The sequence below is a fragment of the Micropterus salmoides genome, unplaced genomic scaffold, assembly GCF_014851395.1.
Source record: "Micropterus salmoides isolate LMB-PRFRI ecotype aquatic unplaced genomic scaffold, ASM1485139v1 Ms_hic_scaffold_1, whole genome shotgun sequence".
NCBI lineage: Eukaryota > Metazoa > Chordata > Actinopteri > Centrarchiformes > Centrarchidae > Micropterus > Micropterus salmoides.
The window spans coordinates 2,125,507-2,142,683 of NW_024040040.1; the positions used below are offsets into that span (position 1 = coordinate 2,125,507).

Below are 17,177 nucleotides of genomic sequence, written 5' to 3' on the forward strand. Positions count from 1 at the left end.
GTCTCTGCAATAGGATCTGATGGTCAATGGTATCAAATGCAGCACTAAGATCTAATAAAACCAGTACAGAGACAAGTCCTTTTCTGATGCAATAAGGAGGTTGTTAGTAATTTTCACCAGCTGTCTCTGTGCTATGATGAGCTCTAAATCCTGACTGAAAATCCTCAAATAAACTATGCTCTGTAGAAAGTCAACAGCTGTTTAGCAACTGCTTTCTCCAGAACCTTAGAGAGAAATGGAAGGTTAGATATAGGTCTATAGTTGGCTAAAACATCGGATCAAGTTTGGGCTTTTTCAGAAGAGGTTTAATTACAGCTACTTTAAAGTACTGTGGTACATAGCCTGTTGATAGAGATAGATTGATCATATCTAGTATAGAGGTGCGACTAAGGGTAAAACTTCTTTAAGCAGCCTAGTCGGGATGGGGTCTAAGAGGCAGGTTGATGGTTTAGATGAAGAAATTATTGAAGTTAGTTGGTAAAGTTTGAGGAGGCAAAGCAGTCTAAACATGTATCTGGTTCTACAGCTGTTTCTAAGGTTCCTGAGTTAAGAGATAAGTCGGTGCCAATTGAGGGCAGGTCTTGGTGAATTTTGTCTCTAATAGCTAGATTTTATCATTAAAGAAGCTCATGAAATCGTAACTACTGAGAGCTATGGGAATACTTGGCTCAATAGAGCTGTGACTCTCTGTCAGCCTGGCTACAGTGCTGAAAAGAAACCTGGGGTTGTTCCTATTTTCCTCTATTAATGACGAGTAGTACGCTGCTCTGGCATTACGGAGGACCTTCCTATAAGTTAGACTATCTTGCCAAATTAAACGAGAATTTTCCACTTTGGTGGAACGCCAATTCCTCTCAAGTTTCCGCGATATTTGCTTTAATTTGCGAGTTTCAGTATTATACCATGGAGCTAACCGTCTTTGTTTTAGTATTTCTTTTTAGAGGGGCTACAGAGTCGAGTGTCATTCGCAGCGAGCCTGCAGCACTATCAACAAGATGATCGATTTGGGAGGGACTGAAATTAGCATAGGAGTCCCCGTTACTTTGTGACTTGATAATGAATTTAGAGCTGATGGAATCGCATCCTTAAATTTAGCTATAGCACTATCAGACAGACATCTTGTATAGAAATTTTACCTAATGGCGTGTAGTTCAGCAATACAAACTCAAAAGTTATCAAACAGTGGTCGATAAAGAGGGATTCTGTGGGAACACATTAAATGTTCAATTTAAATACCATATATCAGAACAAGGTGAGGGTGTGGTTAAACAGTGAGTCGGTTCATGAACACTCTGAGAGAAGCCAATGGAATCTAAGAGAGATAAACGCAGTACTAAAGCTGTCATTCTCTACGTCCACATGAATATTAAAATCCCCTACAATAATAACTTTGTCCGTTTTAAGGACTAAAGTTGACAAAAAAGCTGACCAGGTGCTCGGTAAACTATAACAAAAAGAATTGGTTGCAGTGATTTCCAACTTAGGTGCAAAGACTAAGAACAAGATTTCAAATGAGTTATAGTTTAGTTTAGGTTTAGAGCTGATTAGTAGGCTAGAGTCGAAGATAGCTGCAACTCCACTCCTCGGCCTGTGCCTCGAGGAATGTGAGATTAATATTACTGGAGGGGTGGATTCATTTAGGCTAACATATTCTCCATCACCCAGCCAGGTGATTCAGATAATTCAGATTCACATATTGTCATCACGAAATAAGAACTTTGACAGAGATCGAGATCCTTATTTATGTTTTGATATCATGTCATTTTAATTAGTGGTGGTCTGTTTATTCCTAATTCCATCATGATTAGTTACCATGTCTTCAATGTTAAAAGTAAAAAAACAAGGATTTAACATGTGCTGAGAAGAGATATACTGTATACTAGAAGCTTTTACTGCTGTAATCGACGTTCAAATCAGTATTATTATCAATAGTTTATGCATTACCCTGAAATCCAAAATAGCCCATGAAGTAAGAAAATAGTAATCTTATTTACTTTAAACAGTCAATGGGCCGCTGGGGAATCAGAGAGACAGTTGATGTGAACGCTACTTAAGTTGACATCATCTCTTTATTATTTATTTATATTTATAATTTATATTATGTTATTTAATGCTGAAATTCAACTGTGGTGTTCTTTTGGGAAATGCAGTAACTTAAATCAATGTTGAGTCAGTGTACCTCCCAGCAGTATAAAAAATGTAATTGTCAGTTACGAGTAGAGGAAATGTCTGCTAGTCACTAGGCTAAGTGATGCAGTCTGAAAACCCTATGTTTTTGTCTATGAACCTTGACAGTTAGCCCTACTGTATACTGTAGTACCAAATGACACCAATGTTATTTATTGTTTCTTCTCCAGATGAGTGGCTGTAGCCTCTCAGAGAGAAGCTGTAAAGCTCTCTCCTCAGTTCTCAGCTCCAGTCTCTAGTCTGAGAGAGCTGGACCTGAGTAACAACAACGTGCAGGATTCAGGAGTGAAGCTGCTGTCTGATGGGAGAGTCCCACTGTACACTGGAAACCTCAGGTAAGGATTTATTATCACATTCAATTGATGACCATTTAACGTTTTCTTCACAGGTCACAAGTCACATTGTCTTTTGTGAGTGCACACAGAACTCTGCTCAAAGTACATGTCTTTATTCCCCCTTCTTGACAAAAGCTTCACTCTCCATAAATAAATTTTAATATTTTTAGCAGCATGGCTCTATGGATATAATGTGTGTCTGTCCAACACATTCTCACTCCAACTCGTACATATTTACACTTGGTCAAGACCCCTTGGTGTGCTTTTTAATCCCCTGGGTGATGTAGGGCTCGGCGGTTAAGTTAGCAACAATAAGTTTGCCAGGCCTGGTCAAGTTAGCAGCAATAAAGATGCAACGTCCGGTTAGACTACAAATAAAACAAGTGTGAAATAGAATGTGGTTAATGTTGTGAAATGTTGCAGTTTCATTAGGTTTAGGCACTAAAACTACTTCAGTGTAGGAAAAGATCATGGTTAAAATAAGTATGTTACTTACTAGTATGACTTAATTTACATAAACTATGAACGTAAAACGTAACATGCTGGTCTGTTAGACTGAAAACATTTCAAAAACTGCTGGGTGGATGTGCTGAAATATGGCTCAGACCTTCATGTTCCCCTTAGGATGAACTGTAATAACTTTGGTCACCTCTGACTTTTCATCTAGCGCCAACAACAGCATCAACATGTTAATGTGTTGGTTATGACCAAATACCTGCATAACTAGGTCTTTCCCATTAATTCAATTTCAATTCAATTTTATTTATATAGCGCAAATCACAACAACAGTTATCTCACAGCGCTTTCATAAAGAGCAGGTCTAGACCGTACTCTATGATGATATTTACAGAAGCCCAACAGTTCCCACCAAGAGCAGCACTAGGAGACAGAGGCAAGGAAACCTTCCTTTAAGAGGCAGAAACCTCGAGCAGAACCATGACTCAGGGTGGGCGGCCGAGAGAGAGAGAGATACACGACGAGAGAGAGAGAGAGAAAGAGAGGGAGAGAGAGAGAGGAGAAAGAGAGAGACACGACGAGAGAGAGAGAGAGAGAGAGAGAGAAGAGAAAGAGAGAGAAAGAGAGGGAGAGAGGAGAGGGAGAAAGAGAGAGACACGACGAGAGAGAGAGAGAGAGAGAGAGAGAGAGAAGAGAGAGAGAAAGAGAGGGAGAGAGAGAGAGGGAGAAAGAGAGAGACACGAGAGAGAGAGGAGGAGAGAGACACGAGAGAGAGAGAGGGAGAAGAGAGGAGAGAGAGAGAGAGAGAAGAGAGGAGAGAAGAGAGAGAGAGAGAGAGAGAGGAGAGCCTACACAATATACACACAGAGGTACAGACAGTGAAGGTAATGTTGCTATAGACTAAATGAAAATGGTACAGATATTTATAATAGTGTTAATGGTAACATCGTAATGTTAATGATTATAACAATAATAATAATAGACTAGCAACATAGTCGTTGCAGCAGAGGGTGTCGAGCAGGAACACGGGGGCAGCAGGTGACCCGCAACCACAGATCCAGACTCCACAGCTCCAGAGCCAGAAACCTGCAGGAAGTGATAGGAGAGAGGAGAGAGACGAGAAAGCACAAGACTACCAGAAAGGGGAGAAGTTGTGTTAGTAACATGCAATAATGGGATGAGGTTGCATACAGAGGGAGAGAAAGTAGAGGAGAGAGGAGCTCAGTGCATCATGGGAAATCCCCCGGCAGTCTAGGCCTATAGCAGCATAACTAAGGGATGGTTCAGGACTACCTGAGCCAGCCCTAACTATAAGCTTTATCAAAGAGGAAAGTCTTAAGCCTACTCTTAAATGTGGAGATGGTGTCTGCCTCCTGAACCCAAACTGGAACCTGGTTCCACAGGAGAGGAGCTTGATAGCTGAACGCTCTGGCTCCTAGTCTACTTTTGGAGACTCTAGGAACCACAAGTAACCCTGCATTCTGGGAGCGCAGTGCTCTGGTGGGGTAGTAAGGTACTATGAGCTCTTTAAGATAAGATGGTGCCTGACCATTAAGAGCTTTGTAGGTAAGAAGAATGATTTTAAATTCTATTCTGGATTTTACTGGAAGCCAATGCAGAGAAGCTAAGACAGGAGAAATGTGATCTCTTTTCCTGGTTCCTGTCAGAACACGTGCTGCAGCATTCTGGATCAGCTGAAGAGTCTTAATGGACTTTTTCGAGCAGCCTGATAATAAGGAATTGCAGTAATCCAGCCTAGAAGTAACAAATGCATGGACTAGTTTTTCTGCATCATTTTTAGACAGGATGTTCCTGATTTTCGCAATATTACGTAGGTGAAAAAAGGCGGTCCTTGAAATTTGCTTAATGTGAGACTTAAACGACATGTCCTGATCAAAGATAACTCCAAGATTCCTCACAGTGGTGCTGGAGGCCAGGCGATGCCATCCAGGGAAACTATATCTTTAGATAATGCGTCACGGAGGTGCTTAGGCCCCAGAGCAATAACTTCAGTTTTATCTGAGTTTAACATGAGAAAATTACAGGTCATCCAGGTTTTAACATCCTGAAGGCACATTTGAAGTTTAGCTAACTGATGAGTTTCATCTGGCTTGATCGATAGATATAACTGAGTATCATCTGCATAACAATGAAAGCTTATGGAATGTTTCCTGATAATATTGCCTAAAGGAAGCATATATAAAGTGAAGAGGATTGGTCCAAGGACAGATCCTTGAGGAACTCCATGTAACTTTGGCGTGCATGGAGGACTCATCGTTAACATGTACAAACTGAAATCGATCTGATAAATAGGACTTAAACCAGCTTAGAGCGGTTCCTTTAATGCCAATGAAATGTTCCAGTCTCTGCAATAGGATCTGATGGTCAATGGTATCAAATGCAGCACTAAGATCTAATAAAACCAGTACAGAGACAAGTCCTTTGTCTGATGCAATAAGGAGGTCATTAGTAATTTTCACCAGTGCTGTCTCTGTGCTATGATGAGCTCTAAATCCTGACTGAAAATCCTCAAATAAACTATTGCTCTAGAAAGTCACACAGCTGTTAGCAACTGCTTTCTCCAGAACCTTAGAGAGAAATGGAAGGTTAGATATAGGTCTATAGTTGGCTAAAACATCCGGATCAAGTTTGGGCTTTTTCAGAAGAGGTTTAATTACAGCTACTTTAAAGTACTGTGGTACATAGCCTGTTGATAAAGATAGATTGATCATATCTAGTATAGAGGTGCTGACTAAGGGTAAAACATCTTTAAGCAGCCTAGTCGGGATGGGGTCTAAGAGGCAGGTTGATGGTTTAGATGAAGAAATTATTGAAGTTAGTTGGTAAAGTTGAGGGAAGCAAAACAGTCTAAACATATATCTGGTTCTACAGCTGTTTCTAAGGTTCCTGAGTTAAGAGATAAGTCGGTGCCATTGAGGGCAGGTCTTGGTGAATTTTGTCTCTAATAGCTAGATTTTATCATTAAAGAAGCTCATGAAATCGTAACTACTGAGAGCTATGGGAATACTTGGCTCAATAGAGCTGTGACTCTCTGTCAGCCTGGCTACAGTGCTGAAAAGAAACCTGGGGTTGTTCCTATTTTCCTCTATTAATGACGAGTAGTACGCTGCTCTGGCATTACGGAGGGCCTTCCTATAAGTTTTAAGACTATCTTGCCAAATTAAACGAGAATTTTCCACTTTGGTGGAACGCCAATTCCTCTCAAGTTTCCGCGATATTTGCTTTAATTTGCGAGTTTCAGTATTATACCATGGAGCTAACCGTCTTTGTTTTAGTATTTTCTTTTTTAGAGGGGCTACAGAGTCGAGTGTCATTCGCAGCGAGCCTGCAGCAATATCAACAAGATGATCGATTTGGGAGGGACTGAAATTAGCATAGGAGTCCTCCGTTACTTTGTGACTTGATAATGAATTTAGAGCTGATGGAATCGCATCCTTAAATTTAGCTACAGCACTATCAGACAGACATCTTGTAGTTCAGCAATACAAACTCAAAAGTTATCAAACAGTGGTCGGATAAAGAGGGATTCTGTGGGAACACCACTAAATGTTCAATTTCAATACCATACACCAAAACAAGGTCGAGGGTGTGGTTAAAACAGTGAGTCGGTTCATGAACACTCTGAGAGAAGCCAATGGAATCTAACAGAGAGATAACCGCAGTACTAAAGCTGTCATTCTCAACATCCACATGAATATTAAAATCCCTACAATAATAACTTTGTCCGTTTTAAGGACTAAAGTTGACAAAAACTCTGCAAATTCAGATAAGAATTCAGAATACGGGCAGGTGCTCGGTACACTACAACAAAAAGAATTGGTTGCAGTGATTTCCAACTTGGGTGCGAAAGACTAAGAACAAGACTTTCAAATGAGTTATAGTTTAGTTTAGGTTTAGAGCTGATTAGTAGGCTAGAGTCGAAGATAGCTGCAACTCCACCTCCTCGGCCTGTGCCTCGAGGAATGTGAGTATTAATATGACTGGGAGGGGTGGATTCATTTAGGCTAACATATTCTCCATCACCCAGCCAGGTTTCAGTAAGACCAAATAAATCAATATCATAATCTGATATTAGTTCATTTACTAGTACACCTTTAGAAGAGAGAGATCTGATGTTTAAGAGTCCACATTTAACTCTCCTATTCGTTTGCACTATTGCTCTTGTGGTTTTAATTTTTATGAGGTTTTTATGCACAGCTCCTCTTCTGTTTACCTTTTTAAATAATTTCGATGGTCGGGGGGCAGACACCGTCACTATAGGATTTTCACTAAGTAACTCCTGAAATGGAGGAGCAGAGAAGTGTGTTAGACTGCGACTCTGCGTAGGGTTTTGGGTGGGTAACTGCTGAAAAAGAAGGGCAGAGAAGTGTGTTAAACTGCGACTCTGCCTCCTGGTCTCAACTCTGGGTTGTCATGGATTTGGTCCACTAATAAACTTGGCCAGATTTCTAGAAATGAGAGCTGCTCCTTCCCAAGTGGGATGGATGCCGTCTCTCCGGATCAGACCAGGTCTTCCCCAGAAAGTCTGCCAATGATCAACAAAGCCCACATCGTTTGCTGGACACCACCTCGACAACCAGCGGCGGAATGACGACATGCGGCTATACATGTCATCACTGGTCAGATTTGGCAGGGGTCCAGAGAAAACTACGGTGTCCGACATTGTTTTTGCATATGTACACACCGACTCAACATTAATCTTAGTGACCTCCGATTGTCTATAAATAAACTACACTTATTACACGTACCATTACCGCTAAATGAGGCAGAGGAGTAACTAAACATCTGACACACCGAGCAGGAGAAAGTGGGAGAGAGAGAGGGAGAAGGAGAATCCATCGCTAGCTGCTAAGCTAAAGTCGCTAACGGCTAAGCTAAATTACTGTAGCGTCAGTTACCAAAACTTTAGAACAACTATGAGATTGAACAGCAGTCACTAAAAGATGGAAAGAACTGTGAGTGCTTAGGCAAAATTACTGTAAAGAATAAGTGTTTAGCGGACAGTTGGCCGCTGTAATCAAACAAATGTAACTGTTATTTAGCGAGAGCAACAACACGGTACCAACACACAAGCACCGGAAACGGAAATGAGTCGACACGCTTACCGCAATACGTCAGCAGTCAGGGAGCAGATGCACAGAATGCCCAAAAAGTGAAAAAAAAATAAAAATATTTAGCCTCAGCTTAACTTAGAATTTATTGCTAATTTGCAAAATAACAAATTACATTATACCTGCTAAACATGACCAGGCATTATCATTGTGAGCACATACCATTTAGCAACTACAGCATCACAGAGCTGCTAGTATGGCTCTAGACTCTAACATTTAGATCAGAGTGACAGGGTTACAGTTAACTCCCTGAGTCAGTCACTGTATTATATTTTTATTTGGAGACTGTTTCCTCCTGTATCTGACCGAAACAGCTGGACTCTCAGATCATCTGCCATTATGTAGTTTTGTTTGTTTGTAGGCTGTCAGGTTGTGAGATCACAGAGGAAGGTTGTGCTTCCCTGGCCTCAGCCCTGACCTCCAACCCCTCACATCTGAGAGAGCTGGACCTGAGCTACAATCATTTAGGAGACTCAGGAGTGAAGCAGAAGGATTCATACTGGAAACTGGAAACTCTCAGGTATGAAGAGGCCTGCTGCATCTACAGTCTGATAGAGGAGGTACTTTTGGTTAATGGTGGATATGAGAGTTACTTGACCAGTGACACATGCAGGAACACTTTTTCCTTTGCTCAGAACAGAAACACTGTTTGTTCAAACACTGTTTCTAAAAGGAGATCTTTGAGTAGGAGGTCTCCAATGACAACATCTCCAGGAACAAACATAATTATTCTGTGTTGGTAATAGCAGATGCAGTTTGGAGAGATCTCTAGTTTTTAAAGGTACAAGATGTAAGAATTTAAATATTTTGTTTTAGTTTCTTTTGGTTTAACACATTCAAAAATGTGCTAAAATCATTGACAGAATGAGAAGAAAAAGCACTTCTGATGTTGACAAAGATGTCTTTGTATTGTGTTATTATGCTAACCTGCTAGCCACGGCCTGTCCTGTGTTGTTATACCATTTTGTACCTTAAGAGGAGATAGTCTAGCTCATGTCTCCATCCCATACTTTCAGCTTGGAGATGTGTGAGAGTGGCGAGTTCACTCAAAAAAAAATTATCATGAATGGAAATATCATCATAGCATTTTGTAATTAAACTGTAAACTTTCAGAATTCAAGCTTCTCACTTCTATTGAACTACAACCTGCTTAATATACAATACACTTTATTTAAACAGAAACAAAATAAAACTCACCCAAAATGTCTTGGTAATGACCGGCTCTAGTTTGGAGGAAATAAAATGTTAAATGTTAAAGGCTATTTTCGATATTTTTAATCTAGGGCCCTGTTTTCACATTGAAATGACTAGTAGGCTGTGGAGGACTGGCTGCAAGAAGCCAAGAGTTACGCGTGAAGAGAGGAAGAATGGACAATGCCAATCCAAACCAATTATAGTTTTAGGTTGAAGGGGTGGCAATCAAGGGAGTCCTGGCACCAACACTAAAGTTCCAGCTCTTTTTACAGATGTTCCTGGACTTACATTTGGACATATTGTGTTTGTCAAAGTAGTTTTCCCCAAACTGTCATTAATTTTTGCTTTTAATGGTTTCAAACATGAAATGTGCAGCACAGTGGAGACAGAAGTGATCCTGACAGTAATTATTACTGCTGTAATATACATCATAGAGATCAGTTCAACAACAATCTATACACATAGACATTAAATGTTGCTGTTTCTATCAGAAAGAGGTTTTCTGACACTTTAGATGATCAAAAAAGAGTTTTTTGTTTGCAGATGTTTTCCTCCTCTTTCACACACCAACATCCTGTGGGTCAGTCTCAGTGTGCGAGAAGAGTAGCAGAGGTAAAGAGGTTTAGGGCTATCAGGGAGAAGCAGGCCACATGCACATATTATGTATATATGTATGAGAGGAATGTAACGTCCATGTTTGATGCTGCTCTGACCCTCCTCCTCCTTTCAGGGTGGAGCCTGCTGGAGTCCGATGGTTGAGACCAGGTCTGAGGAAGTGTAAGTGTGTTTTTCATTTGATTCATGAAAACATTCAACCATCTTCAGACTGTGACATCACTCATTCAAAGTGCCAATCAATGAACAGATGATAGATCAATAACTGCAGCTGGATTGTGTCTCGTTCTCTCATCAGATTCCTGTGAACTCACAATCGACACAAACACAGTAAACAGAAAGATCAAACTGTCTGACAACAACAGGAAGGCGACATATGTGAAGGAGGATCAGCCGTATCCTGATCATCCAGACAGGTTTGACTCCTGTCCTCAGCTGCTGTGTAGAGATGGTCTGACTGGTCGCTGTTACTGGGAGGTCGAGTGGAGAGGAAGAGTTGAAATATCAGTGAGTTACAGAGGAATCAGCAGGAGAGGAGACAGAGAAGACTTTATATTTGGATTGAATGCTCAGTCTTGGAATCTGGTCTGCTCTGATGATGGTTACTCTGTCTGGCACAATAAGAGTGCAATTTCCCCTTCCTCCTCTTCCTCCTCCTCCTCCTCCTCCTCTCTCTCTAACAGAGTAGGAGTCTATGTGGACTGTCCTGCTGGCTCTCTGTCCTTCTACAGAGTCTCCTCTGACACACTGATCCACCTCCACACCTTCAACACCACATTCACTGAACCTCTTTATCCTGGCTTTGCGTTCAGGGTCTCTTTATGTTCCTCAGTGTCTCTGTGTTCTTTGTAGGAGGGAGAGTCTCCTCCTGTTAAGCCTAGTATACACTGTACGATTTTAGAAACTTTGTACACTGCACTTAAGATTGCTTGAAAGCTCGAGGCAGGAAGAGGTGTCTTTGCTAGCCATAATGCTAACAAGTCAGAAATGTGTTGCCTTGATCATCTGTGCCATCCTGTGTGACATAACTTCTAAAAAAAGAGTGGTCTGGTGTATATGACAGCCAACCGGAGCAGATGATTCTCAGTGCCCCCTGTACACTGCACAGCAAAAAACGTCCAATGAAGCTGAAATTCAGGGGAAAAATTTTCCAAAGTTAGGTCATAAACAGTCTCAAATTGTAGAATGTATGCCCAGAGAAATATTCTCACTGCTGAACAGATCAGTTAAGTCTGTACAGAATCCCAGCTCTACAGAGCCCTTAAGGAAGCAGTGGCCGGATGTTTTTGGAGATACTACCTTGTTCTCACATTTTGAATAAATTGTGGCCATGAGATACTACTCATTCTGGACAGCACCGTGTATTTACAAACCTCCAAACCAGCCAGTATATATTATATACAGTATATAGTTTCATTTTATTAGTTTTTATTTATATTTTATATTACCGTATTTGAATACACACTACATTTAATTATATGTTAAGTTCTATGTGTAGCAAGGGCAGACTAGGGGGAAAAAAACAAGAAATTTGTCACAAGCGCTGGGTCTTTATAGTAGTGATGGCAAGTTCGACTCTTTCTCGTTCATTAAAATGAACTAATCTTTTTTTGTGTCATTTCATTCATTTTGTTGAACTAGGCTGGTTATTGTGGCGCAGAAGCCTTCTAGTAGCCCATTTAAAGGGAGCACCGTTCTCAAACACGGAAGGCTGCCTGGCTTGCTTTAATTGACAAAGTTTAATGCACAAATTTGCCTCTTGATAACTCTCAATCATTATTATATACACCCCTTGGGCCCACAACCAAATTCAAACCATGTGAAAACTACAGAAATATGTTGTCTATATGCATTCACCACTACTCCGGCTAAATCCTTCCATTCTGCAACAGCCTTTTCACCTGTTTAACCCAAAAATCTATTGATCCAGACTGTCCAGAACTCAGCTGCCAGGCTTTTAACCAGAACAAAGAAATATGACCACATTACTCCTGTTTTAGCTTCATTACACTGGCTCCCAGTTGTTTTAGAATTGACTTTAAAATTCTATTGATCACTTTTAAAGCTCTTCATGGCCTCTCGCCTTGTTATATTTCTGACCTTTTAGTCCCATACGCACCAGCACGTACCTTGAGATCCTCGGGCAGAGGTCTGTTGTCTGTTCCAGAGTCTCGACTGAAAACTAAAGGGGACAGAGCGTTTGCTGTCAGGGCCCCGAGGCTCTGGAACAGCCTGCCCGAGGAAATCAGGTCGGCTGAGTCAGTGAACTCTTTTAAGTCCCTTCTTAAAACATACTTTTATAGGAGAGCTTTTCCCGATCTTATTTGACTTTATTTTATCCCTTTTATTGTATTTTACTAATTTTATATTTATCTTAAACATGTATTTTAGTCTTTTAAATGTTTTCATGCTTTTATCTTGTATTGTTTTTGGATTATTGTCTCTTGGGTATTATTGTCTTTACACTTGTTAAAGCACTTTGTAACTTGTTTTTGAAAAGTGCTCTACAAATAAAGATTATTATTATTATTTTCACAATCTTTCTGGAGTATACAATTATGTATGTATGATTATGTATATAATTACTATCTTTATCTCAAGTGCTCATTCATACAGCAGCCTAACGTCCCTATCCATGAGTAAAATATTAATATCAGATTTGCATATATAGAAGTAATAAGCTTGATACACTATATGAATAAACACACTCTTATTAAAATTCAACCAATTTAATAATAATCTGGATCAAGCCACCAAGTTCTTAAAAGAACTCCAGCACAGAGAGGAACAGAGAAATATTAACACATTTGGCAGGTCTGGACGCAGAATGGGCGAAATCGTGAACTTATCAGTTCTGTTTCCTGTGCTGCCTGCTTACCACTGCCCTGTAGCCGAGCTGTCACATGACAAATGAACGACTCAAACAGACCCACAATTTAGAGTCGTGAACTAATCAATTCTGTTTCCTGTGCTGACTGAGCCCATGCAGCTGACGTATGACGAGTGAACGCATCTTTCACGTATGCGTGAAAATGAACGAATTACTCACTGAGACAACCCGAGTTTGGAGACAACACAACTTTAGAGACTAGAGAATTTTAGACAAGTATAATACATAACGCAATGAGCCGTTAAAATACATTTTCAAAACTAGAAACAAGTAAAAGATAATGTTACAGACAGAAACATATGTGAATTACTCGCTCTAGTTAAAAAAAAAATTCAGTGTGAACATTAATATAATGATAAATGCTATATTTAGTCATATTGGAAGAGGGATTGGGCAGTATTTATTTGCACATGATGGGGCCATTTTGAAACGAGGTAGAAACACAGAGTTTATTTTAAAACAAATGCAAAGGGTTTTAGTAACTGTGGAGGACTGGGCAGATAAATGGGGATTTAAAGTCTAAATTTATGATATTTGGCAGAGAAAGGTACCAGATTTTGGATTATGTATGTAAAGTTCCCCTTTAGAGAGAGTGAAAGTTAAAATTTTTGGGTGTCTGTTTTGACAAACGAATAACTTGGGCTGTTCTTGTTAGGAACATATTGTCAAAATGTGACAAGGTGTTAAATATAATGAAAGTCTGGCGGGATGTGACTGGGGGGGCAGAGAAGGTTTCCATGCATTTAGTATATCAGGCAACGGTAAGACCTCTAATTGATTATGGGTGCTTTGTTTATGGTTCTGCAGCCCAGTTGGTGTTAGAAGGAAGTTAGACACTCTGCAGGTTAAGACTCTGTTGTGGAGCTCCCAGGACATCTCCAATTCCTGCTCTGCTTATTGAAATGGGTGAAATGCCCTTATGTTTAAGGCATATTAAGTTGGGAATGCAGTATTGGGTCAAATTGAGTGAGTCTATGCAAGGATCGTTGGACTCTGGCAGAAACAAATCATTTTTTGGTTTGGTTTTCGGGTGTATATAGCTCAACTGGACCTTAGGATTAGCAAGAGAATTACAAACGGAAGTTCTGTATTTACAACAGAGCTACTGGCAATTCTTTGGGCTCTGTGGTGGATTGAGGACGTGAAAATAAGAAAATCTGCTCTGATTCTGCAGCTGCCCTGAAGGCCGTGAAAGGCGGTAAAGCAAAAGCCCGTCCTATAAGTGAAATTCTAGCTGTATTATTAAGAATTACAGAGATTGGTAGTAATGTGATGTTCTGCTGGGTCCCTGGGTATCCTTGAGTATGAATGAAGTAGCAGACTGTTTAGCAAAATCAAGTTATAAGTTAGAGACAGATATAATTATATCAATGGGAAGCGTGGAACTAAAAGAAAAAATTAAACCGAGTATTGAAAGGGAATGGCAAATATTGTGGGACAATGAGACCAAGGGGAGACATTACTACTTTTTGCAATCTGAGGTTAAAAAAGTCAGGCACTGTTATGGATCCAGAAGAGATTCTGTTAAAATCTGTAGGTTAAGACTCGCTTTGTGGGTTGAATAAGTCCTTATATGTCATTGGAAAGCATCTTAGTGGGAACTCTGAAACAGTGGAACATGTTTTGCTGAAATGTAACACATATAATATAGAAAGGAGCCTTTTATTCAAGAGATTATAACATTTGGGAGTTCTGTCATTCTCAGTTAAATCTATATTGGGTCAAAATGAAAACCACCACCTGATTATCAAAGTATTATTACAGTTCTTACACAATACAGGGTTAAAAAAAAAAAACGAAGCAATAACGTTTTCATTATAGTGACTTCCTGAGGAGGGCAGTGATACAAAGAAGGAAAACTTCCGGTGGCTAACATGCTAACTTTTCCTTTCGTTACCGTGAGATGCAGCCGGAGTTCAGCAGCAGAGCCTGCATGTGAGGATCAACGTGTTTAAGTGGACTCTGTTTAAACTTTCGGGATGTTTCACCTCAGACTCATCTCCTGTTAGCCAAGAATGCTAAAGGAAGTTAGCTTGTTAGCAGGAAGTAGCCGGAGCCGGAGCTCGGCCTCACAGTCGGAGCAGCTTCCATAGAGACCAAACTGTATTTTTCACGGAGCCCAAATGTCCAAATGTCCAGATAGAGCTGTCTGAATAGACTCTGTGCTGTTCCCTTTATCTGAACATGTTTAACATCTGAATTATCTCCCGCTGTCCTACGAAGCTAATGCAGTTAGCTTAGCTTGCTAGCTGGAAAAGCTGGAAAAGCTGCTGTGAATCAGTAAAAATGTCTAAAGTGGAGAACGAGGAGGAACTTTGTGGACAACGCAAACTACTGGACGCTGTTTTCAAGCCTGGAGCAGGTTTGTACTTCATTCTGTCCTCCCAAATGTTTCATCTTGCTGACAGCGCTGCGGGCTCGCTGTGAATTGACTCTGTTGTTGTTTAAAAGGAGATAATAAAACAAAGAAGTTTAGCTCCGTGGTAAAACAGTTAGATTAGATTCAACTTTATGGTCATTGCGCATGTCACTGGAACAAAGCAACGAAAGCAGATAGCAAGTGCAAGATATGAATGATATATAAATATATGTATTGAAACAAGACATTTTCTGAGCACAGCAACAACAATCAGGTGCAGGTAGACAGCAGGATAAGTCTGAAAAAAAAAAAGTCTCACACAGTGAAATTAAAAAACACTTACAGGTGTGCTAAGTAGACCCTGTGCAGGTCATGAGGCCAGCACAATCCATTTTTATCTTTCTCATATACATATATAAAATCAACATCTTATACAAAGTATTATAAACGGCAAGAATGTTGTAATTATCCAAACAGATCAAACAAACATCACAATATATATTAATTTAAAAAATGAAACATACATAAGTCGCAAGAATTACAACATTATAGGAACTCATAAGTATAAGGCAAAATGGGCTGACGCTCCTACCTCTATCGTATATCCCTAAAAGGGAGGGTAGGACATTCAGTATCTAAACTCAGAAATAGACATAATAATCAGCATTACAGGAATGGGCTCAAATCTAGTCTCTCATTCAGTCCACGAGGTTCAATTCATGAATCCAAAAAGCTTCCCTTCTCAAAAACTGGTTAATCAAGTTACCCCCTCTTGGATTAGGACTCAATCTTTTAATGCTAAATATATATACATGAATATCTATTGCTACAGGTAATGACTAAGGCAGTACAGTATGAATAACTAAACACTATGTACAGTAGTGCAAATGTGATTGGAAGTAACACAATATTACATTACTTATTGCATTAAAAGGAGATCACATAGAATAGCCTACATGTGTGAGAGTTCATAGCTAAAGTAGTTTTTGGGAACTGTTTTCCCCCCGTCAGAGTCATAAACTAATAAATGCTTTAAGTGCAGTTTATACTTCTGCGTCAAATCAACGGCAAAAGCTACGAGGCTACGCAGAGGCTACGGCGTCGCCTGAGGGGCATCTCCTCAAAAATGTAACTACACGTCGAGTCGACGCGAACCGTAAGCTCTGTGAGTAGTGGGGTGGTGATGGCGCAGTGGACCGGGGTTCAATTCCCCACTGTGACCCTGAGCAAGTCACTTAACCCCTCGTTGCTCCAGAGGCGTGCGACCTCTGACATTTACATTTACTCATTTGGCAGACGCTTTTATCCAAAGCGACTTACATTTGAGGAACAACATACAAGTATGAACAGAGCATCAACTACAGATCTACAACTGACAAAACATACTAGTAAGAGCTCACAGTACATATCACATCAATGGGGTAATACCGAGGGAAGGAAGTAAGAGTTAACAAAAAGTGCAATCAATACAAAATATTGTAGGAGATAGAAGAAGAAGAGCACAGGAAGTGCATGTTAGAGGTTAGGAGTTAGAGGTGTTATCAGAGGAAGAAGACGCCCCTGCTCTGATGGCGTGCGGTAGCTCGTTCCACCATCATGGTGTCACAGATGAGAACAGGGACTGGGATTGCTTTGTGTGAAGGGATGGCAGAGCCAGGCGGCGTTCGTTGGAGGAGCGTAGCGGCAGAGAAGGAACGTAAGTTTGTATTATGGAGTGTAGGTAGATGGTGCAGACCCAGTAGTCACTCTGTATGCAGCATTAGTGACTTGAATTTGATTCTGGAGGCCCCGGGGAGCCAGTGGAGGTCACTGAGTAATGGAGGGACATGAGTCCTTTTGGGCTGATCAAAAACCAGACGCGCTGCTGCGTTCTGAAACATTTGTAAGGGTTTCACTGCACAAGCTGGAAGACCTGCTAGGAGGGCAGAGAGATAACCACGGCCTGTACCAGAAGCATGTATAGCAATTGGAAGTCGCTTTGGATATGTTATGAATTGGTCGGCCTTGGT

General features: G+C 40.4%; 3 protein-coding genes across 4 annotated transcripts in view; 2 read left to right on the forward strand and 1 right to left on the reverse strand.

Annotated features, from left to right (window-relative positions):
- The window catches only part of LOC119905743 (zinc finger protein 771-like), a 137,264-nt gene that overhangs the window by 103,676 nt on the left and 16,411 nt on the right, over positions 1–17,177 (reverse strand). The gene's annotated exons all lie outside the window — the stretch shown is intronic.
- LOC119915570 (E3 ubiquitin-protein ligase TRIM11-like) lies at positions 8,419–10,852 on the forward strand (the record flags this gene model as incomplete). Its single annotated transcript, XM_038735149.1, has 4 exons — positions 8,419–8,630; positions 10,035–10,081; positions 10,218–10,603; positions 10,772–10,852. Coding segments are annotated over 4 exons (726 nt in total), but the record flags the coding sequence as incomplete, so codon positions are not given.
- Positions 15,072–17,177, forward strand: part of LOC119903197 (gastrula zinc finger protein XlCGF57.1-like) — a 43,070-nt gene continuing 40,964 nt past the window's right edge. For both annotated transcript variants that reach the window (XM_038719450.1, XM_038719497.1), the window contains exon 1: positions 15,072–15,171. In XM_038719450.1, coding sequence (XP_038575378.1) covers positions 15,096–15,171 — 76 coding nt within the window. In that variant the 5' untranslated portion in view covers positions 15,072–15,095. The remainder of the gene's footprint in view (positions 15,172–17,177) is intronic.